Below are 16967 nucleotides of genomic sequence, written 5' to 3' on the forward strand. Positions count from 1 at the left end.
GTGCATATTATTAGATTGATCTCCTGAAAGCCTATGATTCGTATTGAGCTCATTCCTACTGACTTCTTCTAAAAAATGCTTGTTTGTTTCATTTACACCACCCTCTGAAAAACAATTTTGAGGTTTTACTTTTATTAACTTTGAGCTTAAAGAGGTGGATGGCTGGCATTCATTTACATTTTGATTGGTAAGGTCATTACTATTTTGCTTCTGGGGATTACTCGTGATCTCTTGTTGCTTTGCATCCGATAATCGAGTAGGCATTAGGAACTTTCTCTTATCAGATAGAGTTTCTTGAGTAGGGGATACCACAGCTACTGGTGCTGGGCTTGGAGACTTTGTCATAAATGACAACAATTTTGATAAACCAGAGTTACCTGTAGCACAATCTGATGTTTCTGTACAATGATCAGAATTTGATCTTGCTTGTTTTGAACTGACAATTTTATCAGTGAAGGAGCTGAAGAATGAGTTCATGGTATTCTTCTTGCCTGATCCCTGTTCAGATCCTTCTTTAAGCTTAATAGTTTGATCTTCCTTTAAATCCTTTGAGGTGACACCTTGGTCATCTCCAAAAGATTGTGTCCTTGCACTAGCCTGGGAGGACAGCCTTGATTTGTTTGTTTCAGGCAGAGAACCATACTTACTGATCTCCTCCTCTTTTTCAGCCAGATATTCTGATACGGTTTCCACTAGGCATTGAAGTTCATCTATCGGATCAACAAACTCACCACTGGGTTCCTCCACAGGAGACAACATGACTTCTGGGGTCCATGCCCCAGTTTTACCCTTTGCAGTCTTCTTATCACAATATACCTGAAGTTTGCCAATGCAACCACCAAAAGATGAATCTTTCTTGTAGTGTTTATAATGCTGACTAATCTCAGAGCAGAATTCCTCCAATTCCTCCTCAGATCCTTGGATCTCATCTGAGCCTTCAGAATTCGAGTTGGGAACTATGTTCAGTCTATGTCTTGTTTCTTCTTCGTCTTGAAATGCCATGTAGTCATGTAATGTGTTGTCCAGTTTATTTTTAGCCTGCATTCTAGTTTTGTAGAACAAGCCATTTTTGTATGGCCTCAGGCAAGGCATCATCTTTTCTTCTTCTTCTTCTATTTCTGCTACTTGACGCAGTACAAGCTCTCCCCGTTTCTGACGGAGGAGAGCAAGATCAGGATTAAATAAGTCTTCGCCGACGAATTCCGTTCTTGTGCTCACAAGCCCAAATGGGTCTCGAACCTTTTTTCTCCGTCTTCGGTCGATGGTATCATAACCCTCTGGATAGGCCGGATTTAGTGAAGTTTTGAATTTTGTTTTCAGAGGCTGTTGGCTAATCGTGGAATCCTGACTGGATCTTGTGAAGTGAGTGACCTCTGCATCCAAGTCACATTCTTCTTTATCAAGGAAATCATTCAGGGAACCTTTACGCCACAGTTTATATTTGAGCTCCCAATCCTCTACTCCCATACCTGAATCTACAGGAATTATTCTAACTCTCCCTCTCTCATTTAGGGTTCTTAAACAGCAGATTGGGGGGAAAAAAGGAGAATTTAAAAAAGGAAAAGGGAAAAGAAAACAAATCAATATTAAAATAGACATAAACAAAAGAAGATTAAGAAAGTAACAAAAGAGCAATAATAAACAAAAGTTCTATAATAAATGTTATGTGAGCCATGTCTATACTACAAAACATTTAAATGATTTTATAAACAATGTAGTGAAAGTATAGAGGACCAACATCCAAATAAAGCATGCAGATTTTAAACTGAAGATCAGTTGATCACTTGAGATCCAAAAATATGTACTTAAAGGAAGTGAATTATGTCCTTTCACCGATGCAATGAACTGATCTGTGAAATATTTTCCAAATCACAGAATAAAAAAATTCTCTTGAACTGACAGCCTTGCACAGCAAATACACTGCAATAAGAGGAGTAAAACAAAGACGACAACGGGCTAAAGTAATAAATTCCCCATTTCTACATACAGTGGAACCTTGGCATACAAATTTAAATCGTTCTGGAGGTGAGTTCTTAAGGTGAAAATTTGTATTTTGAAATGAATTTCCCCATACAAAATAATGTAAATGTAGAAAATCTGTTTCAGCCGCCCAAAAATATGACCAATATTGCCAATATGAAGCGCATGTAAACTGTATGACTGCTTACAAAGAACTGACCCAAGCCATGCATTCCATGTCAAGGCACCTCACGGGAAGTCGTGCCACCTAGCTTGGGCTAAAAATAGAACAGACCGCCCACGCCACAGATCTGTCAACAAAAAAACGCCAGAAAAATCACCTAGCTTTTGAACGTGTGCTCAAGGCAATGTTGGTATCATGGGTTGACTCCTTTGGCACAACTTTTGCTGACTGAAAAAAAAATTGTAAAATTCGTAAACTCTCTTTGGTTGGCTTTCCACTGACGGAAACAAGTTTTGAACAGTTCCCGGATGTACATGCAACCTAGCCGGCTTTGGTTCAATTCATATGCCGAAATGCTTTGTATGCCGATGCAAATTTCTTGCAAAATCTCAATTCTTAATGTGAAAATTTTAAAAGCGAGGGCATTCATATGCCGAGGTTCCACCATAGTTAACTTACGCTGAAGAGTCACAGCAGTCAGTAAAATGCCAAAGAGAAACCCCTCCATAGCATCAACAGGACTTTGGGCTTAATGGACAACAACACAAAAGCCTCTAGTTCAACTGATCTATCTTTCAAAATCTAAAATCCTGTCATTCTACCTTTAAATTGTGGCCATTTAAGACTTCACAGCATGTACAAATGCATGTACTCACTATCCTGTCTCATATCCTATTATTTCAGCATTAGCAGATTTTACCTGCTTGGATGATTGTCTCTATAGTCCAGTTCAAAACTATGCACCGAGTCTGTGCAGGAGTCTGGGTGTTGCGGAAAACGTGGTCCCACAGGGTACTGGTGTACAGACGAGTTCGGCTGAGCTGTAGTGTGATAGCGTGGGGGTAGACTGTTGCTTGTTTCACTCCTGTAATCGCTGTCCCGATCGTCCATTGCACTGTCCAGATCATCCAGAGCTGTGAGGTCGACATGACAGACTTAGTAATAAAGGATTGATTTTTTTTTTAATTGCAAAAAGGTTTAAGTTAAAAATATAAGGGATTTGGCTGCCATGTCATGCTGTTTGCATTAGCCTATACTTACATATGTGATTTTAAACCATATGAACCAAGCCACATAAAATACACAGATAACACACACACATAAGGACAAAAAGCCTCATTTATCAAGCAGGTTATAAATATTCGTTAAATGTTCATAGGAGCATTTACTGAAGGACTGTGAAATTCATGAAAATCTAGTTATTTCAGAAAAACTTTTGTGTCCGATGAAACCCAGAACCTGAACAGATCTGCTTCAAATTATATACGCAGACGTAATCGATGTTTTATTCCTCTCATACAACAGCAGTGCATCAGCTACTATGTTCATTTATTAACAGAATATTAATCAGTTACATTAATCAACCATGAAATGAGTTATAACTTATGTTATAGCAGCTAAACACTTTTAAAGATAATAGAATCTGCATGATTTATCCTAGTGTTAGTCCCGCGCAATGGCAGGTTTCGTCATTGAGAGTTAACTCTTCAGTGGCTGGGGTGGTGCCCCACCTGGGAATCGAACCCGGGCTGCTGGAACGAGAGCGCAGGACCGCTGGACAACAAGGAGGCCAAAACCAACAATTATACATTTTTCTATAACGTATATAATGTAATGTCTATAATGTATATACAGAATGGTCCAAAATAATGTATACACACTTCAACATGAAGAATATATGCATGAAAATTTTAGTACTAAATTTATCTAAACATCAAAAAGGTGACTGTAAGTCATGTTTGAATTATGCGATCACATGAGGTGCTCCAAGTGGTTACCATTAGCATCCAGACACCTTTGATTATGATGAACAACACTAACTAGAGCGTCCACATGGACCACTCTGCATGATACTTCAATTTCTTCCCGTAGTGCAGCCAGCATAGGTGTTTTTCTACGGAACACCACATCCTTTAGTGTTCCCCACAGATAGAAATCGAGGAATATTAAGTCTGGGGAATGTGGAGGAAATTCAACAGCATTTCCACGTCCTATCAGACGTCCTGGCAGAACGTCATCGAGATCGGCTCTAATGTCTCGGTGGTAGTGACGTTACATCTTGCTGGATGTAAAATTCGCTAGAAAACCACACAAATGACCGGTAAATTGGATGTGCGAAGCATATGCCGAGGTTTACCGGACCTGCTGAAGTGTGTATACATTTTTGGGCCCAGTTGTATATATCCTGTTAATACATAAATGTAGTCGGTGACACACTGCTGTGGTATAAGAGGAATAAAACAGCACTGATTTACATCCGCTTATATGCTGATCAGGTATGGTTCTGAGATTACAATAACATTAATTTACATTAATGTAGGATTGCGCTATGAATTTCTCAGGACTAGGAACTGGGTAGAACCTTGTCAGTGTATAGAAAACATGCACTTAAGCTGGGAAAGCAAAAGGGGTTGAAGGAAAAAAAATCCAGGGAGCAAACCAGACTCAAGGGTGTATTATTCCAGACCTTCACTGCACAGTTTAATGTTCTCCTCGCTTTCCACTGATTCAACTCCAGACCACAGAGCTTATCAGCTGAGTACATGGAGAACACTGAACAGTACTGTGGGTAAACAGGGAAAGATCTATAACATTTGGGCAAAATAATCATTACATACTCTGTGAACTGGGCCATCCGAAATAGTTGCCTGGTGAATCAAACATCAGAGAAATGTGAAAGGAGGTGAAATGACTCGTTTCTATCAAATACTTTTTTCTTCCACACACCGAATTTTGAACATCGTACAGTGAGGCGTTTATGGAAAAGCGTACAGATTTCTTTCCAGACGGAGACGTGACTACATGGCGCCACCTGGTGTGTTGAGTGCGCGAGTACTTACAACACTGAGACGCCGCTAAGGGTAGGGGACGTCTTACTCCGTCATCCTGCAACAGGAACTGATGTGTAAAAAAAAAAAAAAATTAATAAATTAAAAAAATAATTAACAAAAAAGAGTCACAGAAAGAAAATTAAATAAATAAATAAATAATTAAATATAAAAATAAATAAATGCTTCATACATACATACATACATACATTTCATACACCCTTCCAAAAGAGTACAGTATGTGTAAATGTGACATAATCCAAATCGCAAAACAAATCATAATCAGCACCCATTAATTAATAATAATTAGTAAACTAAATGCTATGCTATGAATGTGAATGCCAAACATTTATTATACACATGCATCTCTTTATTAGAAAAACACAGCACACTGTTATTTTATTTTATTTATTTTTATTAATTTATGTATTTTCAAGGGGTTATTATTGCAGAGACCTGGCATTATTAAAAGCACACAACATGCTAACCACTCAAAACACATGCATGCTAATTAGCGAGATCATACCAAAGCGGCGGATTCTCTCTAAAACTGATAATAGGGTTAAAACTAAAAGGAAAAAGAGGAAAAACCAAAAATACAGCATATTAAAATTAAGAAATTTAATTTTAAAATGAAAAAGAAAGAAAGGACTGGGGATTATTAGCACTTTTCCACTGTCAAGGTGGCGGATTTCTGACCACTGCAGTCCTCAGCCAGTTCCTCCACCAAAACCAGTGACCAAAACCTGATGACTTGAGCAAAACAAAGCCTTATCATTTATCAATAATTTAGTAAGAAGATACCAGGAGATTTAAAACTCTTCAGTAATGCAGGTTTTCTTCATACTTGTGTATGCATGATGATAAATAATTCTTTATAAAGTTACAGAACCATGTCATTGGAAGACGGGGAAAAAAAAAAATCGGTCCAATATGCAGTGTCCAAACAATGTTACAAACTCACAACAGAAGGTGTAAAGCTTTTACAAGCATACGGGTCAGTACTAGATGCCTTACCTCATCATGCATCCCCATGGTGTTGATGCTCTCCAGTTTATTGGACCAGTATCGAGCCTCGTCCTCTGGGATTTCTGTCAGTGATGGAAAAGAATAATCCGAGATCATTAGCATCATCACCGTCATCATCATCATCGTAATATACAGTATTCCCAGTGTGGAGATTTCCATAAACACATGAGGTAAATTCTCCAGTTTAACATTCTTCAGTACTGATGAATTACACATTCTAAATCCAAAGGATATTGGATTATAAAAGAAAATTTGAGAAGAACTCTAATGAAAAAAACTGTAAATGTTCTTCATCACTGGGCTGATGGGTTCTACAAGAAATCTTTCAGCATTCCCAGAGCGACAAACCAAAAAATAAATGTAATTATAAATGGATAAAAACTCCAAGAGTGTCACCCTAATGAATACACCATTGTAATTACAGTGGAACCTTGGTATATGAATTTAATTCGTTCTGGAGGTGAGTTCTTAAGGTTTGTATTCTTAAGGCTTGTATAAATTTGTATTGCGAAAAAGAATTTCCCCATAAGAAATAATGTAAATGCAGATAATCCGCTCCAGCCGCCTAAAAATATGACCAATATTCCCACTATGAAGCGTATGTAAACTGTATGGCTGCTTACAAAGAACTGACCCAAGCCAAGCATTCCATGTCAAGGCTCCTCACAGGAAGTCGTGCCACCAAGCTTGGGCTAAAAACAGAACAGACCGCCCACACCACCAATCTGTCAACAAAAAAACGCCTGAAAAATCACCTAGCTTTTGAAGGCATGCTGAAGGCAACGTTGGTATCGTGGGTTGGCTCTTTAGAACATGCCGAGGATCCACTATATTGCCAAACTGCTTTAAGATGTTTTGTTACAGAAAAATAATCAACAATCATTTCTGCTTCATGCACCTACACTGATTACACAGTATCTCAGCATCATGTTCTCCTCCTTATTTAATAAACAGGCGAATATAGAAGTCGTGTTTTTTACCCCGAGACTGTAATTACACCTGGTTGAACCATTCTTCAAGAGACCTGACACTGAACAGAGACGGTAAAGAGAGTCGATGCTGTGTTTCTGGATCACATTACCAGCCTTTGAAGGACTGAAGGACAGCAGAGCCTTTAAAAAAAACCTTCAGCTTCAAAGAGCTCAGATAAAACAGGCAAGCTTTATGAATGGGATCAATCGCTGACCGAGCCTGGGCTATAAAACTGACCAGTCTGGACATCAACCTGTGCACCACACACACAACAAAAAATATGTCTTCAGCTTTATAAGTGTTCATAATGCTAGTTTTATTCGTTTTATTCAAGAAATTATTTCCAACAGCTAGAGTGTATATCCAGGTTTAGCCGTTTCTCCTTGAAGAGAATGTTCTCCACTAGTATCAGAGCTGGTTCTTGGGAGAAGATCTTCCATGGACACAAACTTCAAGGCTTGGTCAATTCAGAACTTGCAATTCAAGTGAATTTTATTTGTATAGGGCTTTTAACAATGGACGTTGTCGATTATTGTAAACACTGCAGAGTGTGATAATGAATAATGTCCTTTCTCCAGTCATTTGGAGTCGTGTAACCAGGAGCTCCTGAGCAACTCAACATTAGTTCAACATCTAAGTTCATTACAGATTCAAAACCTCCTCCATTCCAAACCCTTCTGAAGCTCAGTGATGGAGATACAGCATATGTGGAATGATATATTGTGTATTAATGCTTAAATAACAGGCTCAGAATAAAGATTAGAGCAGGACAGCATCTGGAAATCTGTTGGCAAGCCTATGGCAACGGTGGCAAGGAAACACTCCCTGTGATGATATGAGGAAGAAACCTTGAGAGGAACCAGACTCAGAAGAGAACCTCATCCTTAATCTGAGCTAAGTGTCGTCTGCCATTTTGAATTTTTTTCTCCTCCAGCATCAGCGTGTGGTAGCCTTTTGCTACTTACGCAAAGCATAACTTATGCAAAGTGCCCAACATTCCACTCTCGCAGCTTTGCTTATGTAGCTGAAAAGGGACGGGGCTTCCAGGTGCTGACCCTGGATTAGAAAAACATTCAAGATGGCTGACAACATTTTTCTTCTGGATGAATACATAAATCACTCACGTACTTGAAGTACATTCTGCCTTCTTTTTGCTGGACTTTTCAGAGTAAAGACTCTATTTACGACTCTATTTATGCTGCACAAGTGCATCAGTATGTGATTTAAGACACAACTAAAGCATGTTTAGCGACACGGAAAAATTGACTTCGGTAAAAAAAAAAAAAAAAATTATAGCCAAAAGTAGAATCTTGTTTAAAGTCTCATGTTTAAGGAATCTGATCAGCGCATGAGGAAGCGCTTTTTCCAGCCTTGAACATTGTTGACTTTCAACTGAAACTCATTCAACCTTAATGACATTTAATCAAATCAATAATAAAAATAAAAATCATGACGAGAGGAGCGCATGTGAGGAAGATGCTCGCTGATCCACAACCGATTCCACTGTAACCATCAATGAACTGTAAGATCTGATGATTTGATGCTTAAACAGGAACAGACAGACAGACAGACAGACAGACAGACAGACAGACAGACAGACAGACAGACAGACAGACAGACAGACAGACAGATAGATAGATAGATAGATAGATAGACGGGGGGGCAGAGAGAGAAAGTGAGTGAGTGAGTGAGTGAGAGAGAGAGAGAGAGAGAGAGAGAGAGAGAGACAGAGACAGAGAGAGAGTAAGAGCAAGTAAAAAAACGGCGTCTCACCAAAGGGAAGCTCGAAGCGGGCGTCCAGGAGAACCCGGTGAGGTGTGGGGTTTTTGGTGCCGTAGATTTCATCGGCCTTCATCAAAACCTCCGAGTGCAGAAACGTCCACTCTCCTGGACCCTCCTAAAGAGATTAGAAAGAAAAATTAAATTAATAACGATATTCTGAAGAGAAACATTTCTGTTAGTGTTAGAGGACCTGGACGAGCGTAAGTTTATAAAATAAAATAAAATAAAATTAGAAATTATATGAAATGTAATTTCATATTTCATATAGAAATGTAAATAAACAAATAAATAAATAAGTTGATTGATTAATTGATTAATTAATTAAAAATATGGAAATACAAATATATAAATAAAATATATATCTAATTAATTAATTAATTTTCAAGAAAAGTGGGGGAAAAGCACTCAATATTCCTAGCAACAAATGTGTTCAGATTTCAGATGTGTTTTTCTTTCTGTGTGTGTGTGTGTATGTGTGTGTGTGTGTGTGTGTGTGTCTCCTCACCTCCTCTGAGTGCCGGATGCTTTTCAGGGGGATCCACGCCGTCCCCAGCATGGTGTCCCAGATGAGGCCTTTATTCCAAACCTCCACGATGAGCCCCAGGTCCAAGCGGTTGATCTCACTGTGACACACAGAGTACAACTCTACATTAGGTTTATTACAGAATTATGTCTAGAGGGTACACGAGTGAATCCTGGGGGTCTCAGGAAGCACACAGGGCGGATGGGACAATTTTACAAAACATTTAAACTTATTGAAACAATGACCTTTTGTGTAAAAACTTGTTCATGTAGCATTATAGAAGGAGTCTCCAGTGTTAAAGTTTAGCCCAAGTTTGGTGGCATGATCTCCTGTGACATGGAATGTTTGGCTTGGGTCAGTTCTTTGTAAGCAGCCATACAGTTTACATACACTTCGTATTGGTCATACTGGTCATATTTTTGAATGGCTGGAACGGATTATCTGTATTTACATTATTTCTTATGGGGAAATTTGCTTCGCAATACAAATTCTAATAAAATACACATTACAACTACTCTTTCTAGAACTCTCTATAAGCAGTGTCTGTAGAAGATCAGATCAAATAAGAAGACAAGACAAGACCAGACAAAAAAAGAAGGAGGAGGAGGACAGGAGTGAACAGCGCTGTATGAAAGAACTGAGCTCATTAACATGAGTGTGAGATTTCAAAGAGGTGCGTTACAAGGAGGAATAACAAGCATGACACACAGCCTACACACACTGCACATGAGACACGCTAACGTTCATCAGAGATCATCCTCCTGAACCTTGGAATGACTGAGATACCAGCAGGTCCAGGTAGAGGAGGAGGAGGAGGAGGAGGAGGAGAAGAAGGTGGCATAGGGAAGAGGGAAAAGTCAAGAGAAATAAGAAGAAGAAAAGAAAGAAGAAGGAGGAGAAGAGTAAAGAAGGAATAAAAAGAAGAGGGTAAAGAAAAGAAAGAAGAACAGAAAGAGGAGAAAGTAAAGAAAAATGAATACAAAAGGAAGAGAAGAAAAAGAGGAAGGGAAGCAGAGGAAGAAGTATAGAAAGTGGAAGAACAAGAAGATGATGATGATGAAGAGGTGGAAGAGGAAGAGGAAGAGGTAGAAAATAAAGAGGAAATGGAAGATGAGAAAGTGGAAGACAGAAAAGAAAATTAAGAAAAGAAGAAGAAGGAGGAGGAGGAGGAGATGGAATAGGGACAAAGAAAAAAAAAAGTAGAGGACAAGGGAAAGAAAGAAGAACAGGAAGAGGAGAAAGTACAGAGAAAAAGAAAAAGAAAAAGAAGAAAGAGAAGAATAGAAAGTGGAAGAGCAAGAAGAAGAGGTAGAAGAGGAAGAGGTAGAAAATAAAGAGGAAATGAAAGAAAATGAGAAAGTGGAAGACAGAAAAGGAAACAGACAGAAAGATAAAAAGAGTAAAGAAGAAATGAGAAGTAGAGGATGAAGAAAAGAAAGAAGAATATGAAAAGGAGAAAGAATGAAAAGAGATGAACAGTAAGTAAAAGGAGAAGAAAAAAAGTAAAGAGACGAAGAGAAGCAGGGGAAGAAGAAAAACTTGGAAAGAAGAGTAGGAAGATGTGGAAGTGGAAGATGAAGAAAAGGACAGAGAGAAATCGAAAGAGGATTAACGTTATAATGGAACGTTAAAAATAATGAATAAATAAACTTCAGTAAACATGCCTAAGCCCCGCCCCTTCAGCTGACCAGCCTGGGCTCCTCCTCAGCACTTAACAGTCCACTGACAGACTATAAATAAATAATGAATGCATTTCCACACCAAGCTGCAGGAGAGAACCGCTTCCCTTTCCTTTATTTACAACACAGAGGGAGGGATCAAAGCAGAATCATCACCATCATCATCACCACCATCGTCATGACCACCACCACCATCGTCATCAACACCATCATCACCACCATCATCGTCATCACCACCATCATCATCACCACCATCATCACCATCATCACCACCACCACTATCCTCACCATCATCACCACCACCATCATCACCATCATCGTCATCACCACCACCACTATCCTCACCATCACCACCACTATCCTCACCATCATCATCACCACCATCATCACCATCACCACCATCACCACCACTATCCTCACCATCATCACCACCACCATCATCACCATCACCACCATCACTATCCTCACCATCATCCTGCCAGAAGACGTTTCCTCATGTTCCATAAGTTTCATAAAATCTCTCTATCTCTATTTCTCTGTCTCTCTCTCTCTCTGCGTCTTTCTATATCTGTTTTTTTTTTTTATCTCTCGGTATCTCTCTGCCCCTTTAACTCTCTCTCTCTCTCTCTCTTTTTCTGTCTCTGTCCATCTCTCTCACTCTCTCTGTCTTTGCCTCTCTGTCTCTCTCTCTCACTTTCTCTCTGTCTTTCTCTCCATCTCTTCCTTTCTGTGTCTCCCTTTCTGTCTCTTTCCCGTTTTTTCACCCCGGACTTTCTGTCTCTCTTCTGTGTCTCTCTTTCTGTCTAACTTTCCCATCACTGTCTCTCTCTTTCTCCATCTCTCTCTGTGTCTCTTGCACTGTGTCTCTCTCACCGTGTCTCTCTTTCTCTATCCCTGTTTCTTTCTGTCTCTCTCTCTCTCTCTCTCTAGGTAAAAGAGTAAGAACTAAGGCTGACCTGAACGTCATTTCACAGAATTTAAATATTCTGGGGAGCTTCATAATATAGAGAATATGCTTGTGTGAGGTAAAAGTGTGTGTGTGTGTGTGTGTGTGTGTCACACACGCAGATAAGGAAGTAACAGATGGTCAAAAAAACTGCTGTATTTAATGTGAAGGTGTGCTCCATGTAGTAACGATAAGCAGTACTGAGGCTCGACATCAGTGAGCTTTAGTCTGGATCAAGAGTCATGAACTGAGAGGTTCCCTGTGTGTCTCCCTGAGGGGACGGAGTCGTCCTCTTTATTACGTTATCCGTAATGCTTATCGGAGAGCGAGGAACACTAGAAGGACCTGTTCAATCGGGGGGACATCTGGCTTTCCTGAGCTCCCATTACAACCGAATGGCATGTGAACGCTAATTTAACACTGCCTCAGGGTGCCGAAACTTTTGCCTCCTGAAAGCAGAGGTTCGATAAAGCTCAAGATCTTATACGGTATAACAGAGCAGAATGACGCTACATGAACAGGATGAGTGGAGGGAAAAGGTTCGAACATCAATAAGATCCTTCGACTGTAAACCTTTTTTCAGACCGTCGTCCATCTGCTGACCGAAACCTGCAGTGACTCAATACTCAAGCCATAAAAGGCAGTAAATCAGTCAGATTCAGAGGATGGTGCTTGATCCATGGCTCATATTAAGCAAGTGTGCAACAGCAGGCAAGGCTGCTCAATATTAAACAGTAGAAAACTTTATTGCTTGTAGTTAAACACTTAAAATATTAATGGAATAAAATAAAGCGTCTCAGTGTTATTTTAGCAGTGGCCGAAAGTTGAATATTTTCCTATTTCCCTACAGTGAACTAGCAATCTGCCGTTGCTAATGATGTATTTGTTAAAGAATGGGACGCTGTAGTTTTTATCCATTTACAGCTAATGAGACGAGAGACAAGTTCCGGTTATAATACAAATGTGACAGCAGGTCTAAACGGCTATTCCCTCAGCAGGCGCTCTTTTTTCTTGTTCTTAAAGAGGAGAGGAGAGGAGAGGAGAGGAGAGGTAATGAAATGGACAAGGAAATATAAGGAAAAAGAAAAAGGGAAAGGCAAAGGGACAGGACAGGGAAGGAAAGGGAAAGGGAAAGGGAAAGGAAAGACAAAAAGGGGAAAAAAGAAAAGAAAGGAAAAAGAAAGAAAATGATAAAGAAAAAGAAAAGGAAAAAGGGGAAAAAAGAAAAAAAGAAAAAAGGGGGGAAAAAGAAAAGAAAGGAAAGGGAAAGGGAAAGGAAAGAAAAGAAAAAGACAGGAAAAGGAAAAGAAAGAAATATGACTGTAGGTGTTCACCCTTTTGGGAAAGGGTGAGAAAGAGTAAGGAGCAGAGTAAAGAAGTAGAGAATGAAGAAAAGAAAAAAGAATAGGAAGAGGAAAAAGAAGAGAGAGAGAAAAAGAGGGAGGAGAAGCGGAAGAGTAAGAAATTCAGACAAAGAAGAGGATGCAGAAGCAGGGGAAGAAGGAAAACCTGGATGGAAAAATTGAAGAAAAAAGAATACAAAAGTAGAAGAGCAAGAAGAAGATGATGAGGTGGAAGAAAAAGATAAAGTGGAAGGCAGGAAAGAAGAAGAAGAAGAAGAAGACGAGCCTCACATCATAAAATAAAGTAAAAGACAAATGAAAAAGAAAAGAAAAGAAAAGAAAAGAAAAATATGACTGTAGGTGTTCGCCCTTTTTGGAAAGAAGACGTAAAGCAGAGTAAAGAAGGAATAGGAAGTAGAGGATGAATAAAAGAAAGAAGAATAGGAAGGGGAGAAAGAAGAGAGAAAGAAAACAAAGAAGAAGAGAAAACATCAACAGTCCAAACCACCGTCCACTGTACTAATCCCTGTGATCGAGCTGGGATACCACGGGTTGAATGAGCTGTTGCTATAGAAACCATATTACATGCACCATTCTTATTAAAATAAACCTGTGATATGAGATATCTCAATTTAGATATTTATTGTACATTGTGATGCATATCGATCGTATGCATCACGCTGTCCACCATCGTCCACTCTGAATTCATTGTCCTGCTCCAGATTAACACACAATTCACCTTTTCAGCAGCAGAAAAACACAGAGGCACACAGCTGTTGTCTGTCTGTAGTGCTGAAGGAAATGCGGAAACACGCCCCGTACGGCTCACATGACCGATCATGCGTGAGGGCAAACACGTGAAGCGTGACGTGAGGCTTGTTGTTAATGTTTTCAGCTTCTGGTTCCGCCACTGGACAAACTGCTTTTGGGGAATATCTGGGTTATTCCTTAAGGGGGGGGGGGGGGGGTCGGTGCATGTCCTCATGCTGGACTATAAAGCAGCAGGTCTGAGATGTAGAGAGTGATAAGATCTATGATTGTCCAAGGGGTTAAACAAGGAGCCTGAGGGAGAGTTCATTTGCAAACACTAACCTCTCTCTAAAAGTGAGAGAGAGAGAGAGAGAGAGAGAGAGGTATTGATATTGCAGTGGTTAGACACTCTATGCCGTCATTACAATGTGGTGGTGTTGTTGGCTGTACGAGGTCACCACAGCAGATCATTTTGGTCAGGCATAACATTATGACCAGTGAGAGGTGCCGTGAATAAGACTGATTTACTGTCAGAAAAACAGAAACTAACACCTTGTGTCCAGAATTTGACAGCGCTGTTGGATAATTTGCTTTTAATATCACAATAATTTGGTTTTTAGTATCATGATAGATCATATAACTGACTACTGACACACACTAATACCAAAGACGTCCAGGAAAGCGTTAGTGTGAATCGTGTAGAGACTTACAACATGAAGTCCTGCTCCCAGCATGGCTGGTGTCCTCGCACCGTGATGGTCGTACTCTTGACATTCTGAACCTTCAGGGTCACATAGGCGTTGAATTTGTCTGGAATGAAAAGAAGAGACGTGTTTGTTATATTCTACTCTGCTTCCTGTTTCCTCCACGGCCCTGACACGGCTCTGAGACGGCTCGGGGTCATCCATCACGGTCAAGCTGCTCCTGACTCTCAGCTAGTGTTAGTGTTATTCTTCAGCTCCGCCTCTAAATCTGGAGGATTTGATTTATATACAGATCTTCGACAGCAGAAATCCTGCAGCGCTCTGACGCCTCGAGGTGTTCCTCACACGCTCCGAAAATCTGAACACATCAAGTTCATCATCTCACTATGTCTTATTCATGCTTCATACACACACACACACTTTTACCTTACCTTATACACACATATTCCCACCTCACACACACTTTTACGTTATACATGCATATTATCACCTCTCACACACCACACACACCTACCTGACACACACATACAGTATTCTCACCTCACACACACTCCTACCTCACGCACACGCATATTAACACCTCACACATACACTCCTACCTCACACGCACATTAACACCTCACACACACACTCCTACCTCACACACACGCATATTAACACCTCACACACACACCTACCTCACACACACATACAGTATTCTCACCTCACACACACTCCTACCTCACACACATGCATAAACACACTCTTACCTCTCACACACACACATACAATTTTTCCTCACACACCGCATATTCCCACTTCACACACACACACACACACACACCCCTCATCTCTTTCACATATATTAGCACAGACGCTAGTTGGTTATTATTGCTGTGACTGAAAGCAGAGAAAGCCTTAGCTCCGCCCACTGAGAAATCGCGAGCAATTTACCTCTTGTAATCTTGCAGACATGGAAAACTGTAGCACCTAAAGATAATCTCCTACTGATAGTATATCAACTTCAGCATTGCTGCCATTTTTTATTTAATTGTTAGTTTTTATTGTTCATATTATTGTTTAATAATCCGAATACCAATCACAACCTTGTTATTATCTGTGTTGTTTTTACTGTTGTTGTTATTATCCTCTTACTCAAGATGCATAAACCCATCAGGTATAAATGAGGTCTTTATCAGTCGCTCACCGTCTTTCGGTGCTTCAGCATGAGTGTGTGTTGTGTGTGTGTTGAAGAGCTCTACAGAAATCAGACCTCACACTGCATCTGACTGTGAAATCTGTATGGCTGAATCAGACAAAAAATCTCGGACCTGGTGGAGGGATTACGCTGTGTGACATAACAGTACGGCTTCATTTGTGTCCGAGTGATGGAGTGGACGAGGATTAAGAACCACACACACACACACACACACACACACACACACACCTGCATGCTAGTATACTGCTTGTATCTTGGCCTTCTTATAATCACTGTTTCAGCTCTACACAAAATTATGTAAACTTTCACGTCCTGCATTTTATTTTCTTTTGGTTGCCATGGTGATTCAGACAAACATAACCCCTTTTTGCCCATGACGACGGCATCAACAAAACAGAAATATCAAGGACAAAGATAACACTCAGGTTATTCGAGGAATGAGAGGTTATTGAGGGGGAAAAGGTAAGATATCAGGACTAGATGATGATAAAAGAGAGAAATTAGAAAAAAGGGGCAGTACCCCACACACACACACACACACACTAAAAAAAAAAAAACATTTGTCCTGCACAGTAACTGGGCTTTCTGGGTCAAAGATACACAACATGCAGAGCTTTAAACCCTGACCGTATAATAACACATAACAATAAATTACATGGCTGTATGTTAAAAACAGCTACAGCTACACAAAAAAAATAATTATAAAAAATATTATGCAGATTTGACCTCCACAGAGTCCTGACCTCAACCCTATAGAACACCTTTGGGATGAATTAGAGCAGAGACTGCGAGCCAGACCTTCTCATCCAACATCAGTGCCTGACCTCACAAATGCGCTTCTAAAGGAATGGTCAAAAATTCCCATAAACAGACTCCTAAACCTTGTGGAAAGCCTTCCCAGAAGAGTTGAAGCTGTTATAGCTGCAAAGCGGTGGGGCAACTCCATATTACATTCATGTGCATGTAAAGGCAGACATCCCAGTTTGGGAATGGCTCACAGTCTCCTCTCTAATTCATCCCAAAGGTGTTCTATAGGGTTGAGGTCAGGACTCTGTGCAGGCCAGTCAAGT

At 40.0% G+C, this 16967-nt stretch overlaps 1 protein-coding gene across 3 annotated transcripts in view; it reads right to left on the bottom strand.

Annotated features, from left to right (window-relative positions):
- Positions 1-16967, bottom strand: part of LOC131366899 (protein unc-13 homolog B-like) — a 90662-nt gene that overhangs the window by 56413 nt on the left and 17282 nt on the right. For all 3 annotated transcript variants that reach the window (XM_058411888.1, XM_058411889.1, XM_058411890.1), the window contains 6 exons: positions 14706-14805; positions 9260-9377; positions 8746-8869; positions 5989-6062; positions 4984-5041; positions 2844-3057 (listed from right to left, as the gene is read on the bottom strand). In XM_058411888.1, coding sequence (XP_058267871.1) covers positions 2844-3057; positions 4984-5041; positions 5989-6062; positions 8746-8869; positions 9260-9377; positions 14706-14805 — 688 coding nt within the window. The remainder of the gene's footprint in view (positions 1-2843; positions 3058-4983; positions 5042-5988; positions 6063-8745; positions 8870-9259; positions 9378-14705; positions 14806-16967) is intronic.

This window comes from Hemibagrus wyckioides, linkage group LG16 (assembly GCF_019097595.1).
Source record: "Hemibagrus wyckioides isolate EC202008001 linkage group LG16, SWU_Hwy_1.0, whole genome shotgun sequence".
Lineage (NCBI taxonomy): Eukaryota > Metazoa > Chordata > Actinopteri > Siluriformes > Bagridae > Hemibagrus > Hemibagrus wyckioides.